Raw genomic sequence first — 19,742 nt, 5'->3', positions numbered from 1 at the left:
ACCCTGTATACATCGTGTCTTTGTAATAGTACAAATCTTTTTATGTGTAGATTTTATTTTGTGTCGTTTTTATCTTTATATTGCGGTTATTTTATTTTGATGGTTTAAATTTGTAGTTCTCATGTCCTCTTTGTAAGTAAATTTTTGAATCAATTTTATGGGAATATTTATTTTAAATTGTTACTTTTATGACTATTGTACATATATTTGTAAATAATAAGAATATTTTATTAGAAGTGTTATTTTATTATGACATCTACCCCTAAGATATGCAAGACCTTGTCGTTGGTGGGGAGGCTCCTAGTCAGTTGCTAGGAATCCCAATTGACACTTTGGCTGTAGTGTCGTGGCCAGGGACAAAAATGCAATAATATACAGGGTGTTCCGTTTTAAAACTCACCGTGCGTCGCACAGAGGGGCCTAGACCCATAAATGTTACCGGAAAGTCGAAAATTGAAATATGAGATTTAAGCAAAAAAAATACTCGTAAACTATGCAAAATTCTTCTCTTTATTTGATCATGCCAGCCATGGATCAGCATCTCCAGTAGGACACCTGCTGCAGCTTGTCAAAGTTGACAATAATCCAAACGTAATAATTAATATTTTTTAATGAAAATATTGCTCAATTTCAAAGTGGTATTTCTTTATAACGAAATATAATAAAATTAAAATTTAAATGGCTAACACTAACTCCGGTAAGTGTAGATTATTTCTATAGAAAATGTTTTTGGATACGTTTTTAGCTTGAGCGAAATAATTAGGTTACAGTTAAAAGTGAACAAATGTTGCAAAACAATTTAAAGTTGTTGATTTATCGGTCCAAAAAGTTAATGATACCTTTGTATTCCCCAAGCACTTTAATTAATTCTTAATATACAAGCTCTTACCTTTAATTTGGTACTAAAACTTACTGCTGTTTTGTGCTGATTAACTAGAAAATTATAAATTTGAAATTTGAATACATAGAAATAGGACCCAGCATAACATATTATTTTGCCATATAATTTTTACATATCATTTTTAGGGTTCCCTGCCCAAAGGGTATAAAAACGGGAACCCTATTACTAAGACTTCGCTGTCCGTCCGTCTGTCACAAAGGACCCAGCATAACATATTATTTTGCCATATAATTTTTACATATCATTTTTAGGGTTCCCTACCCAAAGGGTATAAAAACGGGAGCCCTATTACTAAGACTTCGCTGTCCGTCCGTCTGTCACAAAGGTCTATCTTATGAACCGTTATAGCTAGACAGTTGAAATTTTTACAGGTAATGTATCTATGTTGCCGCTATAAGAACAAATACTAAAAACAGAATTAAATAAATGTTTATAAATAAAAAAGTACTTCCACTAAACATTATCTTTTAAGTAAGAATTTTACATAGGATCTTTCAAGTCCTCGGTGGCCGCGTGGTTTAAAGCGTTAGGACTTTACGCTGCTATGACGTTGGAGCCGTAGGTTCGAATCCTAGTCATGGAAACTTTTTTAATCTTTTTTTTTAATTTTTACATATTTTTACATATTTATTTTTACTTTTTACATATTTATTATTGATTAATACAATTTTTAGTAATGTGTTTCTTAATTTTTTTTTTAAATTAGTTATACGCGCATTCAAAATTTCAGTTAAATCGGAAAAAAAGTTTATAATAATATAGTGTCTAATGTATAGATAATGAATGGTACGGAATCCTTCGTGCGCGAGTCCTACTCGCACTTGACCAATTTTTTTTTTTTTTAGTTTTAACTATTGAAATAAGCCACAGTGATTTGTGGAAAAAAACCAAAGAATGCTCATCATCCAAAATAGATCGACAATGCCAGTTTTTAAAGGAACACATAAAACAAATTACAAATTGCCCAGCAGACAGATTTCCCAATATTGCTATGAGAATATCAAAATTTATGTTCTCCTACAGACAAAAATGGCAGAAGTCAGGTAGAAATGAAAAAATGTTCATTCGAACAAACAGGGATTGGCTTGATATCAAAATGGTTTTTCCGAAATTTGTTATTCCAAAAATAGGACGTCCGAAAACAAGTTTTCAAGAATGCTCTGAAAGTACCAAGCGTCAAAAAACTACAAATATACGCAATGAAAACACAGTTGAAGCAATATGCTATGCTGCCCAAATGGAGCTTAGAAAAGCCGGACATCTAGAAGCATCTAAGTTAATAAGAGAAATATCGTCAAATCCGACTATGGCATCACAGTACCTAAACGCCTTGAAAAAAACAAAGGAAAATCACATCATCCAATTGTCACCAAATGAGGCACTTTCGGTTCTTGTAGAAGCGGGCTTGTCAAGAAGTCAATATAATCTTATTAGAGAAAAAGATAAACTTAAATTTCCTTCGTACAAAGTAGTACAAAAAGCGAAAAATTCATGCTATCCAAATACCATTAATGTAACATCCACTTCCGCAGAAGTTTCACTTGAATCTCTACTAAAGCACACAACGGAAAGAATTATTACTCTTCAAGAAGACGTCTTAGATAGGTTTGGTCCAGAAGAACTTAAAAATGCGTTTCTTGTATGTAAATGGGGGTTTGATGGCACTTCTGGCCAACAAAATTACAAACTAAAATTTGATAACCTTGAGGACTCTGATTCGAGTGCTTTCGTTACCTGGCTGGTTCCACTTAAACTGGTTCTTGGAAATCCTGAATCGGAAGACCCTCACAAAATAATTTGGCAAAATCTATCTCCATCATCTCCGCGCTACTGCCGACCAATCAGGATTCAGTTTGTGCGCGAATCAACAGAAGTGTGCAAACAAGAACAGAGCCGTATAGAAACTGAATTAAAAAATATCGATGGGTTGACTTTTGAAATCCGAGAATTTGTTTTATATGTGCGATTCATCTTGTTGTTAGCTATGATTGATGGAAAGGTGAGAAATGCGTTAACCAACAACAAAAGCACTCAAAGGTGTTACATTTGCCAATATACCCAAAAAGACTTTAATGATTTAAACTTGATACTTGCAAAGAAATGTGACTCAACTTTATATAATTTTTCACTTCCAGTTTTACACGCTCGTATTCGCTGTTTTGAGTTTTTTTTGAGTCTTGCGTATAAATTACCGGTAAAAGTTTGGAGATCCAGAAGTCAGGACGAAAAATTACTAATTGCCGAAAATAAGAAAAGGATTCAACAGGAATTCAAGTCACATCTTGGTTTAATCATAGACCAACCAAAACAAGGCTATGGCAGTAGTAATGACGGAAACACGGCTAGATGTTTCTTCGAAAATGCGGAAATTACCTGCAAGATCACACGAATTGATATCGATGTAATAAAAAGATTCAGTGTTATTTTGGAGGTGATTTCTAGCTACCATAGTATCAATATTGAAAACTTCAGAAATTATGCTCTAGAAACAGCAAGGCTCTTAACAGAAAAATTTTCATGGTACTGCATGACACCTACAGTACACTTAATTTTATTACATGGAGCGGATATAATTAAGAGTGGCCTTGTTCCGGTTGGTCAGTTATCAGAAGAAGCGGCCGAAAGCCGAAATAAAGACCTAAAACAATATCGATCAAAGTTCGCGAGAAAAACATCCCGAAAAGCAAATAACGAAGATGTTTTGAAAAGACTGCTCTTATCATCAGACCCACTGATTACTGGATTGAGGAAACCGCCTAAATTATCAAAGAAACATTTTTCTAACGAAGCTTTGTCCATGCTGTTACCCCCAGATTTTAGTTATAACGCACTAAATAAAGAAACTGATTCCGATTCTGACAATAATTAGCACAGTTTTTTGGCTGGATAAAGTATGTATGTATGTCTGTTAGTCTATCTACTGTATGGGCAGGTTTCTATTTGCTTTGTAAGTTTTATTTGGGCACATATTATCAAGGAATCGCACATGAAAACAATATCTCAGATTTCAAAAGACTCGTTAGGTTAGGATATTATTTTTTAATTTAAGGTACTTTTTAATATCAGACGTTAAGTTTCGCCCTAGAAACATTGAAGAAGATTTTTACATGTTTATTATTATTTAGTTTGCAATAGATTACTTTATACGTTACTTTTCACTTTACTAATAAGCTTGGGTTAGGGCTTTAAGGACTTTAAAACGTTTAAAAGTTAAATAAATTTATTATTTGCTTGTATAAAATGCATTAGCTTATGACATACCTCGGCTGATGTCTCGTGCTATATTAAAATCTTTTAAATCTTTTGACAAAATAATATTTTACGACTTAAGAAAGCATTTAGAAGCAGTTTTATTAGATATGAAATAAAATTAGATTTTTCGGTATCTTTTCGGGCTCGCTGCCCCACTGTGCGTCGGCCACTTACCCCAGTGCAGTTATGACATTCACCATGTTGAAATCAAAAATTTTTAGAAAGCTGCGACCATTGAAAATAGTTAGCCTTAGTAACCCTTATTAACATACTAAAAGTCCCCATTTGTCCGATGTGTGCGTCATCAAAAAAAAATCGGCCGCCATCTTTTGGTATTTTTTGGGAAAAAATGTAAATAACTCGAAAACGGTTTGTTATAGCGAAAAACTTCAAGAGGTAAAAATTAAAGAGAATAAAAAACTCTATCAGAATCAATAAAGAATAGTTTATTATCCTAACGCAGTGACGTACAATTTTTTTTTGAAAATAGAGCAATTTTTAAAAGGAATCACCGAAATGCAAATTACTAATTTTTTAAGCTTGTTAACAAATAACATGGATATTTAGTATCAATTCAACTGAAATACAATCCTTGTGACATTTTCAAGAAATATTTTTTATTGGTGGGTTAATAATATTTCAAAATTAACAAAAATTGTAAAAGCTATCCTTTACTAAATACATGTGTACTAATAATGTGCGAAAGCAGCCTCCACCTTGTTCCGGTCGGGGCTATTTGCACTTAAACCAAGGTCTTTTTGTTACCATTTTGTAAACAACTTGTTTTTAAAAATACAGTGACAGTTTGAAAAATTAGGTTACAGGTTGGAAGAAAAAAATAAAATGTAATGTAAACTGGCGACTTTCAAAGCGTTGCAAAAAGATCCTCATCTGCGACAAATTACATCCGTTTTTTTTAGATCCTGCAGCACAAAAATCTGAGCTAGTCGAAGCTGGAAATACATTCTTATTTTCATTATATGGTCGACATAGGCTAGCAAAAGATTTAGATCAGTAGAGGTATTTTAAATATAAAGCCCTTCCATCTCGTCAGGTAGGTACTTATAGTAAACATTTTGATTTAGCTACCATACCTCCAACAACTAACGCAGCTGAAAATCATATTATTATAGGACCTATTTATAAATGGTTATTGTATTGGCTAAATAACGGAAAAGAGGCAACAGAATGTGGATGGAGTAAAAAAACGGATACCTTAGTTCCAAAAACAATGTCAAACGCAGTGGCACCAGAATTTGTATTGAAAATGATTTACTGTAATTGCAAATCTGGATGTTAATAAACTATGTACCATTGCGATAAAAAAAAAGTAGTACAAGAATTAGTAGTTCCAGATGGAACTCCTGGTCTATAAGGATATTTGAATTATATTGAATTTTGGATTTAGCCAACAACACTGTTTTTTTGTTTATCCCTAATGCATCTGCAATGTCCCTTATGGGAACCCCATCCCTTAATCGCGTAAATATAATCGATTTTTGCTCTGAAGTTAAAGGCATTTTTTAAAAATTACGTGACAATGACACAAGAATATAGCCCAGCAGATTAAATCATATTTTGTTGTACTATTTTTTTTAATTGCAATGGTACATGTTTAAAACCCAATATGCCATGTTCATGCTTGTGTGGTAACTGTAATGGTATTTCTTGCGAGAACAAACAAATATCGGTCGATGAAGAACAAATCGAATAAAATTGTAAATTTCTTTTTTTTTCCCTAAGGATGACAGTTTGAAAAGTTAGGTTACAAGTTGGTAACACATTTTTATTAAAATGGTCATAATTTTAATTATTGTTATTCGATTTGTAGGGGTATGTTTATAATGTATTTATCATAATGAAAAAGTGTTAAGATCTTAGGTTAAGATCGTAGATGATATTTATGTCAAAAAGACATTCGCGAGTAGTTTATTACATTTTATTTTTTTCTTCCAACCTGGAGCCTAATTTTTCAAACTGTCACTGTATTTTTAAAAACAAGTTGTTTACAAAATGGTAACAAAAAGACCTTGGTTTAAGTGCAAATAGCCCCGACCGGAACAAGGTGGAGGCTGCTTTCGCACATTATTAGTACACATGTATTTAGTAAAGGATAGCTTTGACAATTTTTGTTAATTTTGAAATATTATTAAACCACCAATAAATATTTCTTGCAAATATCACAAGGACTGTATTTTAGTTGAATTGGCGCTAAATATCCATATTACTTGTTAATAAGCTTAAAAAAATAGTAATTTGCATTTCGGTGATTCCTTTTAAAAATTGCTCTATTTTCAAAAAAAAATTGTACGTCACTGCGTTAGGATAATAAACTATTCTTTATTGATTCTGATAGAGTTTTTTATTCTCTTTAATTTTTACCTCTTGAAGTTTTTCACTATAACGCACCGTTTTCGAGTTATTTACATTTTTTCCCAAAAAGTACCAAAATTCAAGATGGCGGCCGATTTTTTTTGATGACGCACACATCGGACAAATGGGGACTTTTAGTATGTTAATAAGGGTTACTAAGGCTAACTATTTTCAATGGTCGCAGTTTTCTAAAAATGTTTGCAAATTCAAAATTATTTGCACTGGCTTAACTCTCCAGGCACCCTTTATATTTTTGAAGAAAAAGAATAAAACACTATACATATACAAAATTATAAATTTATATTTGTAACAATTTTAGCTTGGAAATAAACTTTTATGTACATTACAACTTTGGGAACCTACTTACAAGCCGAAGTGCTTCTAAATCAACATTAACATTAAACAAGTTATATTTAAAAAAAAATAATGGCAACAAAGATAATCATTAAAAAAGGTATCTTAAATTTAGTGTGTCCTCAAAGCAAGGTAAAAATGTATATAAAAATAAACAAATGACGCTTAATTAAAAAAAAAAGAAACAAAAACGGTATTTAGAGACAAGAAAAATGCCTCGAATTAAATTTTTTTTTTACAAAAAATGCCGTCGCATAAAACGCAACTTTAGCTCTGGTATAATAATAGGGTCCAAACACAGAAAAATAACATAAAATAAGAAATAAGGATTTCTAATTGGTGGATGTTTTAACAAAAAAAAATAAGAATATAAATAATAAACTAATATAACTACAGGGTGGTCCCATTTTCGTGAATTTTGTGAGGTTGCTCATTTATGAATAGAGATTTGTCCGATGTTGAGGATGGCGGTTCCACATCACTCTGCCACTGTTTTACAAAACTACAGATGCTACACGTAGATTTGTTCTAGCCCACTTGGTTTAAAAAGTTAAATAATGCATTTTTTAGAAATTTTATATTTTAGAAATAATATATCAAGGCAAACAAAATAAAAAATAATATACAGGGTTGTCCGAACTGTATTCCAGAAACTTCGGCAGCGTATTCTGCTGATAGAGATAAACAAAAAAGTTCGTATAAATGTATGTCCTAAAATGCGTAATTTCGTAGATACAGGGTGTAGAAGTTTCAATTTTATATCGATTTTTTTAAATAATTTCTGAAGTAACGTCAATATTTGGATTAAAATTGGTATCTGGGAGTTTTTTGATATGAGAGATTTGATTTTAATGCCAATATGAGTCCTACTTGTAGAGGGCGCTACCTAAATATTTTTAACTGGTTTGAAGAATAATAACTTTCGTCCCTACCTGTATAAAACTAGTGAGTAAAAAAATAAAAACATTTACGGCGTTTTTTACGTAAAAAAGGTCTCTTGGTAAAGATCGCTACGAGTAATGGTTCTCGAGATATTTGGAATCAAAATTATCAATACCTGTCATCATTGACATAAATTAAACATGTTGATTAAATAGTTATTAGACTGAAACCATAAATTTGAAATGTTTTTTTTGGCGAAACTTCAACAAAAACTGTTTTGTCATAATTTTTTCGAAGAAAAATTTATGATTAATTTAAAAAAATAAAAAGTTCCCAAATTTATCATTTCAGTCAAATAACTATCTACTCAACATGTTTATTTTTTTTGTCAATAATGACATGTATTGACTATTTCCATTCTAAATATCTTGAGATCGGTTGCTAGTAGCGATTTTTAACAAGAGACATTTTTTACGTAAAAAATCGCGGAAATGTATATTTTTTCACTCAATACTTTTATACAGGTACGGACAAAAAGTTATTACTCCTCAAAACAGTTAAACCACATGTAGGTGGTGCCCACTACAAATAGGAGTCATATTGACAATTGCTTCTGTCAAAAAACTCTCAGATACTAATTTTCACCCAAATATTGACGTAACTTCAGAAATTATTTGGAAAACATCGAAATAAAAATGAAACTTCTACATCCTGTATCTCCGAAACTAAGCATTTTAGAACATACATTTATACGAAATGTTTTACTTATTTTTACCTGTAGAATATACTGCCGAAGTTTCCGGAATACAGTTCCGACCACCCTGTATAGGGTGTCCCATTTAAAAAACATATCTTTCATATCTCCAAAAAAATCCTTTATGGGTATTTCGCCACTGCACTGCAAGAAAAATCTACAAAATAAAATAGTTATTTTTTGTAAACACTTCTGCGTTAAACCTAAAAGGACACCGCTTGTCAGAAATTATGTTTACAGTAATAAAAATTTGCCTAACAAAGAAAAAAATGCTTAACGTTTCGGAAAGTTTACAGCTCCGAGAGAAAAACTAGTTACACCACTGGATTCTACGTGAAAAACTCTACGAAACTCAGTTTTCACTTTTTCGATAAGTTATAAGATAACCGAGATACAAGGGGAGTCGAAAAATGCTACAATTTCAAATTCGCCTTGTATTTCAGGAACTAAGAGGGATAGGACAAATCTGTGTGCAGCATTTTTGGTTTCATAAAAAAGTGGAAAGTAATGTGAAAACCGCATCTTTGTACCTCGTCCCATAGACGAGAAACCCCGTAAAACTTACGACACTCTGTATATTGTAACTTTGCTATTTACAGCAGCACTGTTTTCCTCAGAAGAGAATTAACAATAAATTCAAACAATTTAATATTAATACGGTATAAATGAATAAAAATGATGTCACAGTAAGCTTAGAAACGACATTTAACTTCGACCTGATATTCATGTCAGGGACAGCTGAACATTAAACGTTAAAACGGCATATAAGAGATATAGTTAAATCTAAAAAACAGCGTCACAGTGGTCTTTGACATAACAAACGATGCTAATTTCTGTGGTCATTTATTAAAAATTGACATAAAAACTTGTCAAACATTAATATATTAAAGAAAAAAAGGTAAAAAATATCGAAACACGCTGATCATTGGTACAAAAATCTATTCAATTAAAATTATTTTTTTTAAACAGATTTGTATTAAATCAAACATTAATTTTTGAGGAAGTTTTTATGTCAATTTATAATAAATGATAACATAGAAATCAGCCCAGCAGAAATTAGCAACGATTGTCATTTGAAAAGCCACTGTGATACCATTTTTTTACGAACAGAATAAAATAATAAATGGCACATCAATGGATGACCGTATTTTGAAACTACAAAAAAATATTAAAATTTTAATATCTACACTATTTACTTTGTTAAGAAACAATTTATTAATAAATTATGATTTTCTAATAAATATAAATCTAAACATTCTTATTGAAAGACAGAAAGACTTAAAATAAAATAAGTACTTAATAGGTAACAAACCTTATTTTATTTTTCTTGTTCTGACCCATTGATTAAAAAAACAACCAACTAAATTATTTAGTTCACCGTACTTTATATATTTTACCAAGTTTTAAAAAAATAGAACGCCACTGACAAACCAGAATTCAAAGTCAGCCATATTAATCTTTCAAACATAGGAAATCTCAGGCAAATTTTCAACTGTTCAGATATTGGCTGCCTTATTAATTTTACAGCGGAATTGTAAATAGGGTTTTTGAAGGTATTAAAAAGGATTTTAATGGTTTTAAAAGTCTACGTAACAAGTAGTTATGCAAAACCAGGCAAATGCCAATGTACTTTAAGTTGTCATTGTACAGGGTGGTCAACAAATTGTATTATACCACTCTTACCTATCTTCAAATTTTCGTAGAAAATGAATTTTCTTCTAATTTAGACTTTGTTTATCACTATACCCATGGAATATTGACATTTTAGATTTTTTAAAGCAACATATGTACCGGGTGTCCAACTAAGAATGGACGCCGGCTGTATCTCAGAAACTACTTATCATATAACTTTGGGAAAAAAATTCTAATAAGTAAATCGACTAAGAGAAATCGCTGGAAATTATTTTCAAGTTCGAGAAATGCCCGCTAGGGGGCGTTTCTCTAATAGCCAATCAGAAAACAGAGTTTTTCTCAAAAATATGCAGGTGAACAGGTATTTTAAATATTACTATTGTAATCATCGAGAAATTTGTAATTTTTTTGATATAAAGTATTTTGCTCTATCTCATAAAATAAAGTGGTGGGGGAAGGTTAAACTTGCTTTTATTAAAATAAGGATAACTCTCTGGTTTAGGTTACGCGATTTAAACAAACTAGGGCTCGTTTAAAAGAGCTTTTCTTCCTTAATGATCCCCAGTATAAATTTTGTTTCCACAATTTTTTTCGTGGTAGCTAGAGGGCGCTGTTTGACATCACAACAGATATTGCGCTTTTGCATAAAAAATTTAAATAGGAGGCATTATTTCTCTTTACACAGTTAAATAGAGCACAAAATTTCCAAAATATCAGCGCAAACCGCAACTTTCTATCTGATCTCTAACTGAAGATATTAAGAGAACAAAGCATGTTAGGCTGCCGCTTAGGATTATATATTCTAAAAATTATAGTAGTAGGCTAGGAAACAAAAAGTAATATCTGTTATGATGTCAAACAGCACCCTCTAGCTACCACGAAAAAAATTGTGGAAACAAAATTTATACTGGAGGTCATTAAGGAAGAAAAGCTCTTTTAAACGAGCTCTAGTTTGTTTAAATCGCTTAACCCAAACCGAAGTCAACCTTATTTTAATAAAAGCAAGTTTAACCTTCCCCCACCACTTATTTTATGAGATAGATCAAAATACTTTATATCAAAAAAAATACAAATTTATCGATGATTATAATAGTAATATTTAAAATACCTGTTCACCTGCATATTTTTGAGAGAAACCCTGATTTCTGATTAGCTATTAGAGAAACGCCCCCTAGCGGGCATTTTTCGAACTTGAAAATCATTTCCAGCGATTTCTCTTGGTCGATTTATTTATTAGAATTTTTTTCCCGAAGTTATACGATAAGTAGTTTCTAGAGATACAGCCCGCGTCCATTCTTAGTTGGCCACCCGGTACAAAATGTACAGGTGGTAAAAATAATAATATTGCAAGCCCATTTGTTTGCAAAAAGAAAACTATTTAAATCTTTGTAAAAGAGTATATAATTATTACTAATTAATAATATACCATCATTATTATCGCCCAAAAATTAGTTAATTACATACTTAATTGTTTTATTTAATAAATCATTCTAAATAAATATGGATTTGACTCAGAAATCAATACAATAATAAGTTATGAAAATGAAAGCCTCTGTTATAAATAAGTATTCGTCAAAAAATGAAATAAAATTTATAAGGTGTTACTTTTTACCACACTGTCTAATACACACACAAAATTCAGTTTTTTAGTATTTGCAGCAATTATTATTAATGAACGTAAACAGTCAATTAATGTAGTTTGAATACTGGGATCATATTAATTGGTCCCCTTTAACAAAAAATATTTAAACAGTTTTTTTTTATCTTTTAATGAAACAAGCGAACCATATCGACAACATTAGTATCTGGTACTCTTTGAAAATTTATTACATCGTTAAAAATAATCTAAAATATCAATATTCCATGGGTATAGTGATAAATGAGGTTTAAATTATAAAAAAAAATAATTTTCTACAAAAATTTGAAGAGATAGGTAAAAATGGTATAATACAATTTGATAGACAATTAACTTGCGCATCTGATTCTCGTAAAATATACAGGATGTTCCATTTAAATCAAACAAGTTATTGTCGTTTAAAGCTAGTAATTATTTAATATAAATTTTTAGACACTCTGTATAACGTAGCATTTTGTTTATTATTGCAATACAACATCTGATCAATAAATAAACTTCCGTAAATATTTAGTGTTAAAAACTTCGATACCCTTGAAGAAATGAAGCCTTAAAATTTTTACTGCAATTTCATAAAATTAAAAACCTTTCAAAAACGGTAAGGTTTAAGTGTGATAAACCTTAATCAAATTTACCTTTATTTCAATCGTAGAGTCTAAAAATAGAATAATATACGTTCCATTTAAAAAAATACAACTATAATAATTTTTACTTATTTGGGACACTCTGTCTCTTGTAAAAATATTTTTAAATTGTAGCTTTAATAGTCCTTCAACCAACCCAAAACTTAGAATTTGTAAAAATCTAATCGTTTAGCTACAATACTCCGTGTCGTATGTGGTGAACACCCCTGTATATCTATTCACTGTTAAAATTTCACCTCAATCGGTGCGGGTGTCAGGAATTCGGAGGTAATACCTTTAAAAAACCTCTATACGAGTTAGCTGTAACATTAATAGAGGACCAAATATTTAGACGGTTCAAAATTTGCATGGGATTTGTTTCCAACGACGATGCACCACAGGTAGAAGGACAGGTATCCCCTACAATCGAACTCACTTATTTCATGTTATTCTTAGTTTAGTTTGTAACTGTGTTTGAAACAGCCTTAAATGAACGAAGGTATAGCTAGTAATGTCACTTCCTCGCTCTATCTAAATAACGAATGAGTTCTTCCTTTTCTATCTCGACCATAGTCGGAATAGTACTTATTGCTTTTAAAGAAAAAAAGTGTCTTAAAAATGTTCTCACTACCCCGTTAATACACTGTAGGCTTCTACAAGACTCTAACATTTGTAGGTTGTTGTTCTCTACGTTGCCTGAAAAAAAAATCAACAAATAGGTAATTATACTCTCTTTTTTTTCTCAGGTAAGATTTCGACAGACGATGGCAGAAAATCAGCAGATGACATCCATACCCATCTATTTTTTAATAAAATTATATAAGGATTCTTGCTACTTAACTGCTTATATAGAAATTTAATTGTGCGCTGTGTTTGTCATAATGTGGATCAACCTGCTCTCACTACCGGTTTCGGAGCCCTACTCCATCATCAGGTGAGCTTGGGCAGATCCACAAAATGACAACCACAGCGCAGAGATGTTAATTCCGACTTGTCGAAAAGTGTCGGTTAGATATTAAGTCCCGAACGGGAGATAGCGGCCTGCGTGCAATGGTAGTACTTTCGTACTACCGGGGCGCAACTATCGATAGTAAAAGGATGGTAAAAGGCTTTTTTTTCAGGCAAGTCAAATAATAAAATAGAAAACAAATTTCTTGTAGTATAGGTATATAATAAAATTATATAAGGATTCTTGCCACTTAACTACTTATATAGACTTTTATATAGACGTTCGGGACTTGATATCTAACCGACACTTTTCGACACCTTTCGGAATTAACTATCTCTGCGCTGTGGTTGTCATTTTGTGGATCTGCCCAAGCTCACCTGATGATGGAATAGGGCTCCGAAACCGGTAGTGAGAGCAGGTTGATCCACATTATGACAAACACAGCGTAGAATTAAATTTCTATATAAGCAGTTAAGTGGCAAGAATCCTTATATAATAATATTATATACCTATACTGCAAGAAATTTGTTTTCTATTCTATTTTTTAAGTTAACTATGGATGGGTTTATACATAAATCCGTCGTGCGTCGTCTCATGTTGTTTTTAACCAGTTTTATTGGTTTATTTAAAAAAATGACAGATCATATTTCAATATTATTGGATTGACGCAACGATGAACGATATACGTACGCATATGCGTATGAACCCGACTTAAGGCTTGTCAAACTCTTGCCAAATTATAGGTTATAATTTTGTGTCGATTGTAGATTCTCGGGAATGAAGATATAGACTCTATATAAGAAGAACCTAGTTCTGCAATAGACTTTGCGAATGGTATGTATTCGAACAGCGAATTTTTGTCACTTATACATAAATTTTTTAAAATCCCTGCGTTTAACGGTCTAATGAATTCACACGAAATTAGTTCAAAAATCGGCCCAACAATTAAATTGACGAATAGTTATTTTTATGTAGTTTTATAACGTTTACAATTATTTTTCGATTTATTATCTGTTATATCTGTTAATAGAAATATTTTTTATAGTTTTCTCGGACACATTTTTATAACTTTTTTACAGTTATTTCTTGATTTATTATAGTTTCAATAAAATATTTCTTTTTATTTAAATCATGCCAACCCTGTTTTGAAGTAATCACTTGTCACTCAAATTTTTCGATTGTACCAACTTATTTTAACAAATTGAGTCACACACTGCGAAAACACAGACTGCGGAAACTACCGAGGAATTTCACTACTGGCTATCGGATGAAAAATTCTTGCAAAAATTATGTCAAACCGCCTGCACCCACATATAGAAAAAATCCTCCCAGAATCGCAAACGGGTTTTCGCACCAACCGCGGTACCGTCGATTCCATATTCTCCATCCGGCAACTACAGGAAAAAGTAAAAGAGCAGCAGTCTAAACTTTACGTTGCATTCATCGATCTAACAAAAGCCTTCGACTCTGTCAGCAGAGATGCACTTTGGGCAATTATGAAAAAGTTCGGAGTGCCCATCAAATTTCTTACAGTGTGTAAAAGCCTCCATAACAACAACAAATCAAGAGTGTCATATCATGGATCACTGAGCGATCCCTTCCTAACAAATACAGGCGTTAGGAGGTCTTAGCGCTTCTCCTATTCAATATATTCATGGCAGCGCTCTCCATTATAGTGGACAGCAAACTGTAGGAGAGAGGTTTGGGCATTAGATACAGATACGACGGCGGTCTGTTCAACATAAAAAAACTCAGGGCAAAAACACGTACAAAATTCATCACAGAACTTCAATACGCTGATGACTGTGCTCTAGTTGCAAATACGTTACAGCAATTGCAAGGAATGTTGAACACATATACATGAGCATACGAGACCTTGGGACTTAAGCTGAACATCGATAAAACTAAAATCATGTGCACTCCCCCGGAAGATCATAATAATGCTATAAAAATCGGAAATGAGCTGTTGGAATATGTAGCGGAATTCAATTACCTCGGCAGTTTGATTTCGGGAAAGGCCAATATCGACTCTGAAATTCATCATAGGATTAGCAGCGCCTCAAGAGCATTCTGGAAATTAAAAGACAGGGGTTTCTACAATCACTTGAGCACAAAAACGAAACTTGCGGTGTACCGAGCGATAATAATTCCCACGTTATATGGAAGCGAAACCTGGGTGCCGTACCGCCGACACATGAATGCATTAAACAAGTTGCAAAAGAGACATCTTAGACAACTCTTAAGAATAAAATGGTTCCATCATGTCTCAAACGTATCGGTCCTTGAGTAATGGCGGTATGTATGTATGTATTTTAACAAATTAATTTTTCAACTTATTTCCTTGTAACATAAAATAAATTAGACCTATCATTTTGAAGTCACCTATTGTTATTCGATATATCAATAACTCGATAGTTATCGCTATATTTTTAAAAAACCCATCCCTAGTTATGTGATATAAAAGGTATATTATACATATTTGTGTCTTACCTGGCAGACCAATACAAAATTTAATTGTTTCCGACCCCGGGGGTAAGTTTCTCAGTTCACACAACTTGCCAAAATAATATCTAATTATTATTTCTATTTCGTAGTCTAACATATTGGTTTTAATATCAATTTTATGCTGCATACTCTGGAATGAACAAAAATATATAAAAATACAAATTATACAAAATAAGTGAAACAAAGGCTGTATTTCCGTTGCAAAACCAAGCGAACCGGTAAACTACGGTAAAGAGCGGTTCCTGAAAAACATCGGTTTGATACGGAACGGTTTGGTAAAATACTGGAAACGTCAAATGTTGACGTTTTCTAAATTTCAATACCTCTATTATAAAATTTATCTTTTATGCATTTTTAATACGATGTACTTAAACAGCCGTTAAACGGTAGCCTACTAAAATGCTGTTAATAGATATTGTGACGTCGTTCATGTCGGCGGAAAGTAGTGCCTACCTATAAGCATTTTACAAGAGCACCTGTGGCGCCGTGGCTGAGGCTATCGCTTCGTGAGCGCATGGTCCGTGGTTCAAATCTCACGCCGACCAAGACTTTTTTATATTTTTTTTTGCTTATAACGTAATCTTATTGCATTGGTTTCACTCTTTTTGGTTGGATTGGTTTAGTTATTTGGCGGGTTGGTTAGCGTAGTTATTTGGAGGGTGTTAATTCATTGGTTAGTTGATTATTTGGTGGGGTTGGTTGGTTTTTACTAATTTATATTTGTTTTTTATATTTTTTTATCAGTGTCGAGGTTAGTTGCGTGGGTTAAGTTGGTTATTTGGTGGGGTGGATAACGTTGGTTAGTCCTTATAAAATTCTTATATTTCATAAAGCCCGTCAAGTGCATCACATCAACGACGTCATACCTATTAACGGCATTTTAGTAAGCTACCGTTTAACGGCAGTTTAAGTACAGCCTTTTTAATATACCTCTTCTCTGCTTTTACGTTTGCTTCTTCTTTTCAATGGAGTTTAATATTGAAAAATACTTTATTAATAAACTGTTAAACCCGTTAGACAGCTCAAGTGAAGATTTGCAGGTCCAATATTAAAACAGATCAATAATAAATAAATAAACAAATCTAATCAATATTTATATTTTTATAGCTTATAAAACATTCACGATTACTTGTTGTCTTGTTTTTCATGTTTTCTTTAAACGTTCCTGACTTTAAGAAACAATGGCTGCATAAGTTTAAATGGTCCTAAAAAGTAATTCTATTTAGTTAATGAAATTTATTTACCTTTACTGCCTACCTCCATTGCTTTTGGATGTAAATACAAAATATTATTACAAATTTTAGAAATTAAATGAGACTTTCACTCGAACTTCCAATATTTGCTTGATTTCTGTCACATAAATGACATTGATTGACAAACAAAACCAGAAAAACCAGCCTTCTCGCGCTGGTTAGTTTGGTGACAGTTATAACCGAATTTTTCAGGAACCGTGTTCCGTAATAAGGAAACTTTCAGGAAACCGACAGAGGAGGGGGGACCAAGGTAAGCAACGGAATACACCCTTATTTAAAGTTAAATAATACAAAATAGTTCTCACCTCTTCGTGGAACATTTTTGGGTAAATGCCCTTGTCCACGCATTTCTCAAAGAACATGAAAATATTCGTTATGCTCGTTGCATTAGCAATACTGACTAGGAACCCTCTTAAAGTATTTTTTGCCAGATAGTTGAAAAACAGATCTATTTCGTTCAGGACTTGCTTCAAGCCAGAGACTCGTTTCCTGTTGATTAGATCTAACACCATGTCATTGACGAAGCGCTGCACATCTGCAAAAAAATCAAACATTCCAATGTTTTACCATATTTTTTATTATAAAAATACTTTATGTTGCTATGAATAAAAAGATTAAGGAAGGAGTATAATCTATCCAAGTATTCCTTCCCCTAGGAGATGCAAGACATCGTCGTTGGTGGGGAAGCTCCTGGTCAGGTGCTGGGGGAATCCCCCTATCGCCTGGCTTGGTCTAACAAGCATCTCACTCATCGTCTTGTCCCTGGCTGTAGTGTCGTGGCCAGGGAATTGCACCAAGACATATAACGATGCCGGACGAGGCTACCCCTGTCCGTCATACCAGGCAGCCTCTACTGAATGGTCATGTCTCGTGGGCAGAGAGTGTGTGGGGGGGGTCTTGGCTTAACCGCCTGGACCAAGAGGAGACACCCTCACCAAAAACTTAAATGCTACGATGGTGGGACCAGGTTAAAGGGATGCGTGGCTAGATAGAGGAGAAGCCATTACTGGCCTCAACCTTGGGGCATCAGGGGGCACCCCAATGTACTTACCCCTTACTTCTACATGCGGGACTCTGTAGAAGTGGACCGACTATCCATAGCGACTCGTGGGAACACTATGAGATCTAGCATTAAAAACACCACCGGTGAAGCTGTGGGGAAGCCCCCTAGCGACACTGGGAACATTACAAATGAAAGTTCCAAGGGACCAAATCCAAAGGAAACTACAAGAGGGGCGACTGACACTTGCTTGGGATCATCCTCCACAAGTGGCATACAAGCTACCACCTTCTCCAGCAAGGGTCGGGAGCCTACCTCTAGACCCAATAAGCGACACAAGCTACCGTTTCGTCTACCCGGCCTGGATCAACCAGGCGGGCTAGACAATCCTCTGAGAGTAGGTTTTAGCGGAGCAGAAGCACGGAGATACATCCGACTGCTCCACGAAGGACTTGCTCCAGAGGAAGCAAAAGCGAAAACACTCCTCCGAAAAAAGGAGAGTAAAGAAACCAAGAAACAACCTGACTCATCTCCATCAAAAGGCAAGAGAGGGAGCAAGAACCTCTCACCTCTTCTCCGGCAGGGAGAGAAAAAAGCCAGGATGGAAAGCCGTCCAACACCGGGAGGCAAGCAGGGACGTATCACTGGACACGCCGCTATTGGTGGACAAGTGAAAATGGCGGTGCTGCCAAAGGATTTCCCACAGGATGCTCTGACCACCGACCAGCAAACGTCTCTAGAAGAGGCTATACTGGACGAAGTAGTGGCGATCGGATCGCAACACAACGATCTACAAAATGTGGGTCAGCTGCGTTTTGCGGGGATACACTTTCGGGTGGGCATGATCCTCATAGATTGTGTATCTCAAGAATCGGCGAATTGGTTGGTGGAAATCGCACCTAAGCTTAAAAATTGGCAGGGGTCGGAACTGGTAGCAGCGAAGGGAGAAAACATCCCTAAAGGGCCATCACGGTCTTTCTGCCGAGGAGCAAGGGGAAAGACACCACCTACCTACTGAGCCTTATCCAGAGTCAGAACTTCAATGTAAGGACATCGAGTTGGCGAGTTATCAACTCGAGGGAGGAGGGTCATGGTCAGGTCCTCACAATAGGAATTGACCTCAAATCCAAGGAGGCAATAGAGAAAGAGGGACACATCCTCTATTATAGATACGGGACAACACCGGTATCAGGTCTATGGAGAGACCAAGTTAAAGAGGTGCAGAAAACGGAGACAGATCCTCCAGCCTCCACCCCACGGGTTCTTCAGCCGGAGGCAAGCTCCTCGACTGTGAAGGGCGGCACGGAGGGCCAAACTCCAACCGTGGAAGGGTGTGTACCCTCGCCTCGGAGGAAGAACTGTTGCCAGGGGAGGATGGGAAATACCCTGTCCCCTCACAACAAGGGTATCATGGGTTATAGACTGTGTAATGACTTAAGGAAGGGGGGCACAAATAGATCTTTAAGGTCGCAGTGGTTAACCCCTTCCCCTCTTACTCATTCTACATTCTACATCCATGTATTCATGCAGGGTTGACGGACAAAGGACCCTAGGATGGGGATCCTTGACAGTTCTGTTTGACGATTCGTTTGACACATTTGAATTATTGATTTGGTATTTTTTAGTCTTTA

The 19,742-nt window shown here is 34.2% G+C and overlaps 1 protein-coding gene across 4 annotated transcripts in view; it reads right to left on the bottom strand.

The window, feature by feature from the left end:
* Positions 1-12,587: 12,587 nt before the first annotated feature.
* LOC115882684 overlaps positions 12,588-19,742 on the bottom strand; it is a 61,439-nt gene continuing 54,284 nt past the window's right edge. For all 4 annotated transcript variants that reach the window (XM_030900883.1, XM_030900885.1, XM_030900884.1 and 1 more), the window contains 3 exons: positions 17,417-17,646; positions 15,844-15,988; positions 12,588-13,100 (listed from right to left, as the gene is read on the bottom strand). In XM_030900883.1, the coding sequence (XP_030756743.1) occupies positions 12,919-13,100; positions 15,844-15,988; positions 17,417-17,646 (557 nt within the window). In that variant the 3' untranslated portion in view covers positions 12,588-12,918. The remainder of the gene's footprint in view (positions 13,101-15,843; positions 15,989-17,416; positions 17,647-19,742) is intronic.

This window comes from Sitophilus oryzae, unplaced genomic scaffold (genome assembly GCF_002938485.1).
Source record: "Sitophilus oryzae breed Bouriz unplaced genomic scaffold, Soryzae_2.0 scaffold_179_pilon_pilon, whole genome shotgun sequence".
Taxonomy (NCBI): Eukaryota; Metazoa; Arthropoda; class Insecta; order Coleoptera; family Curculionidae; genus Sitophilus; species Sitophilus oryzae.
The sequence above is the reverse complement of the archived record's forward strand: the minus strand, read 5'-3'. Positions and strand labels throughout refer to the sequence as shown.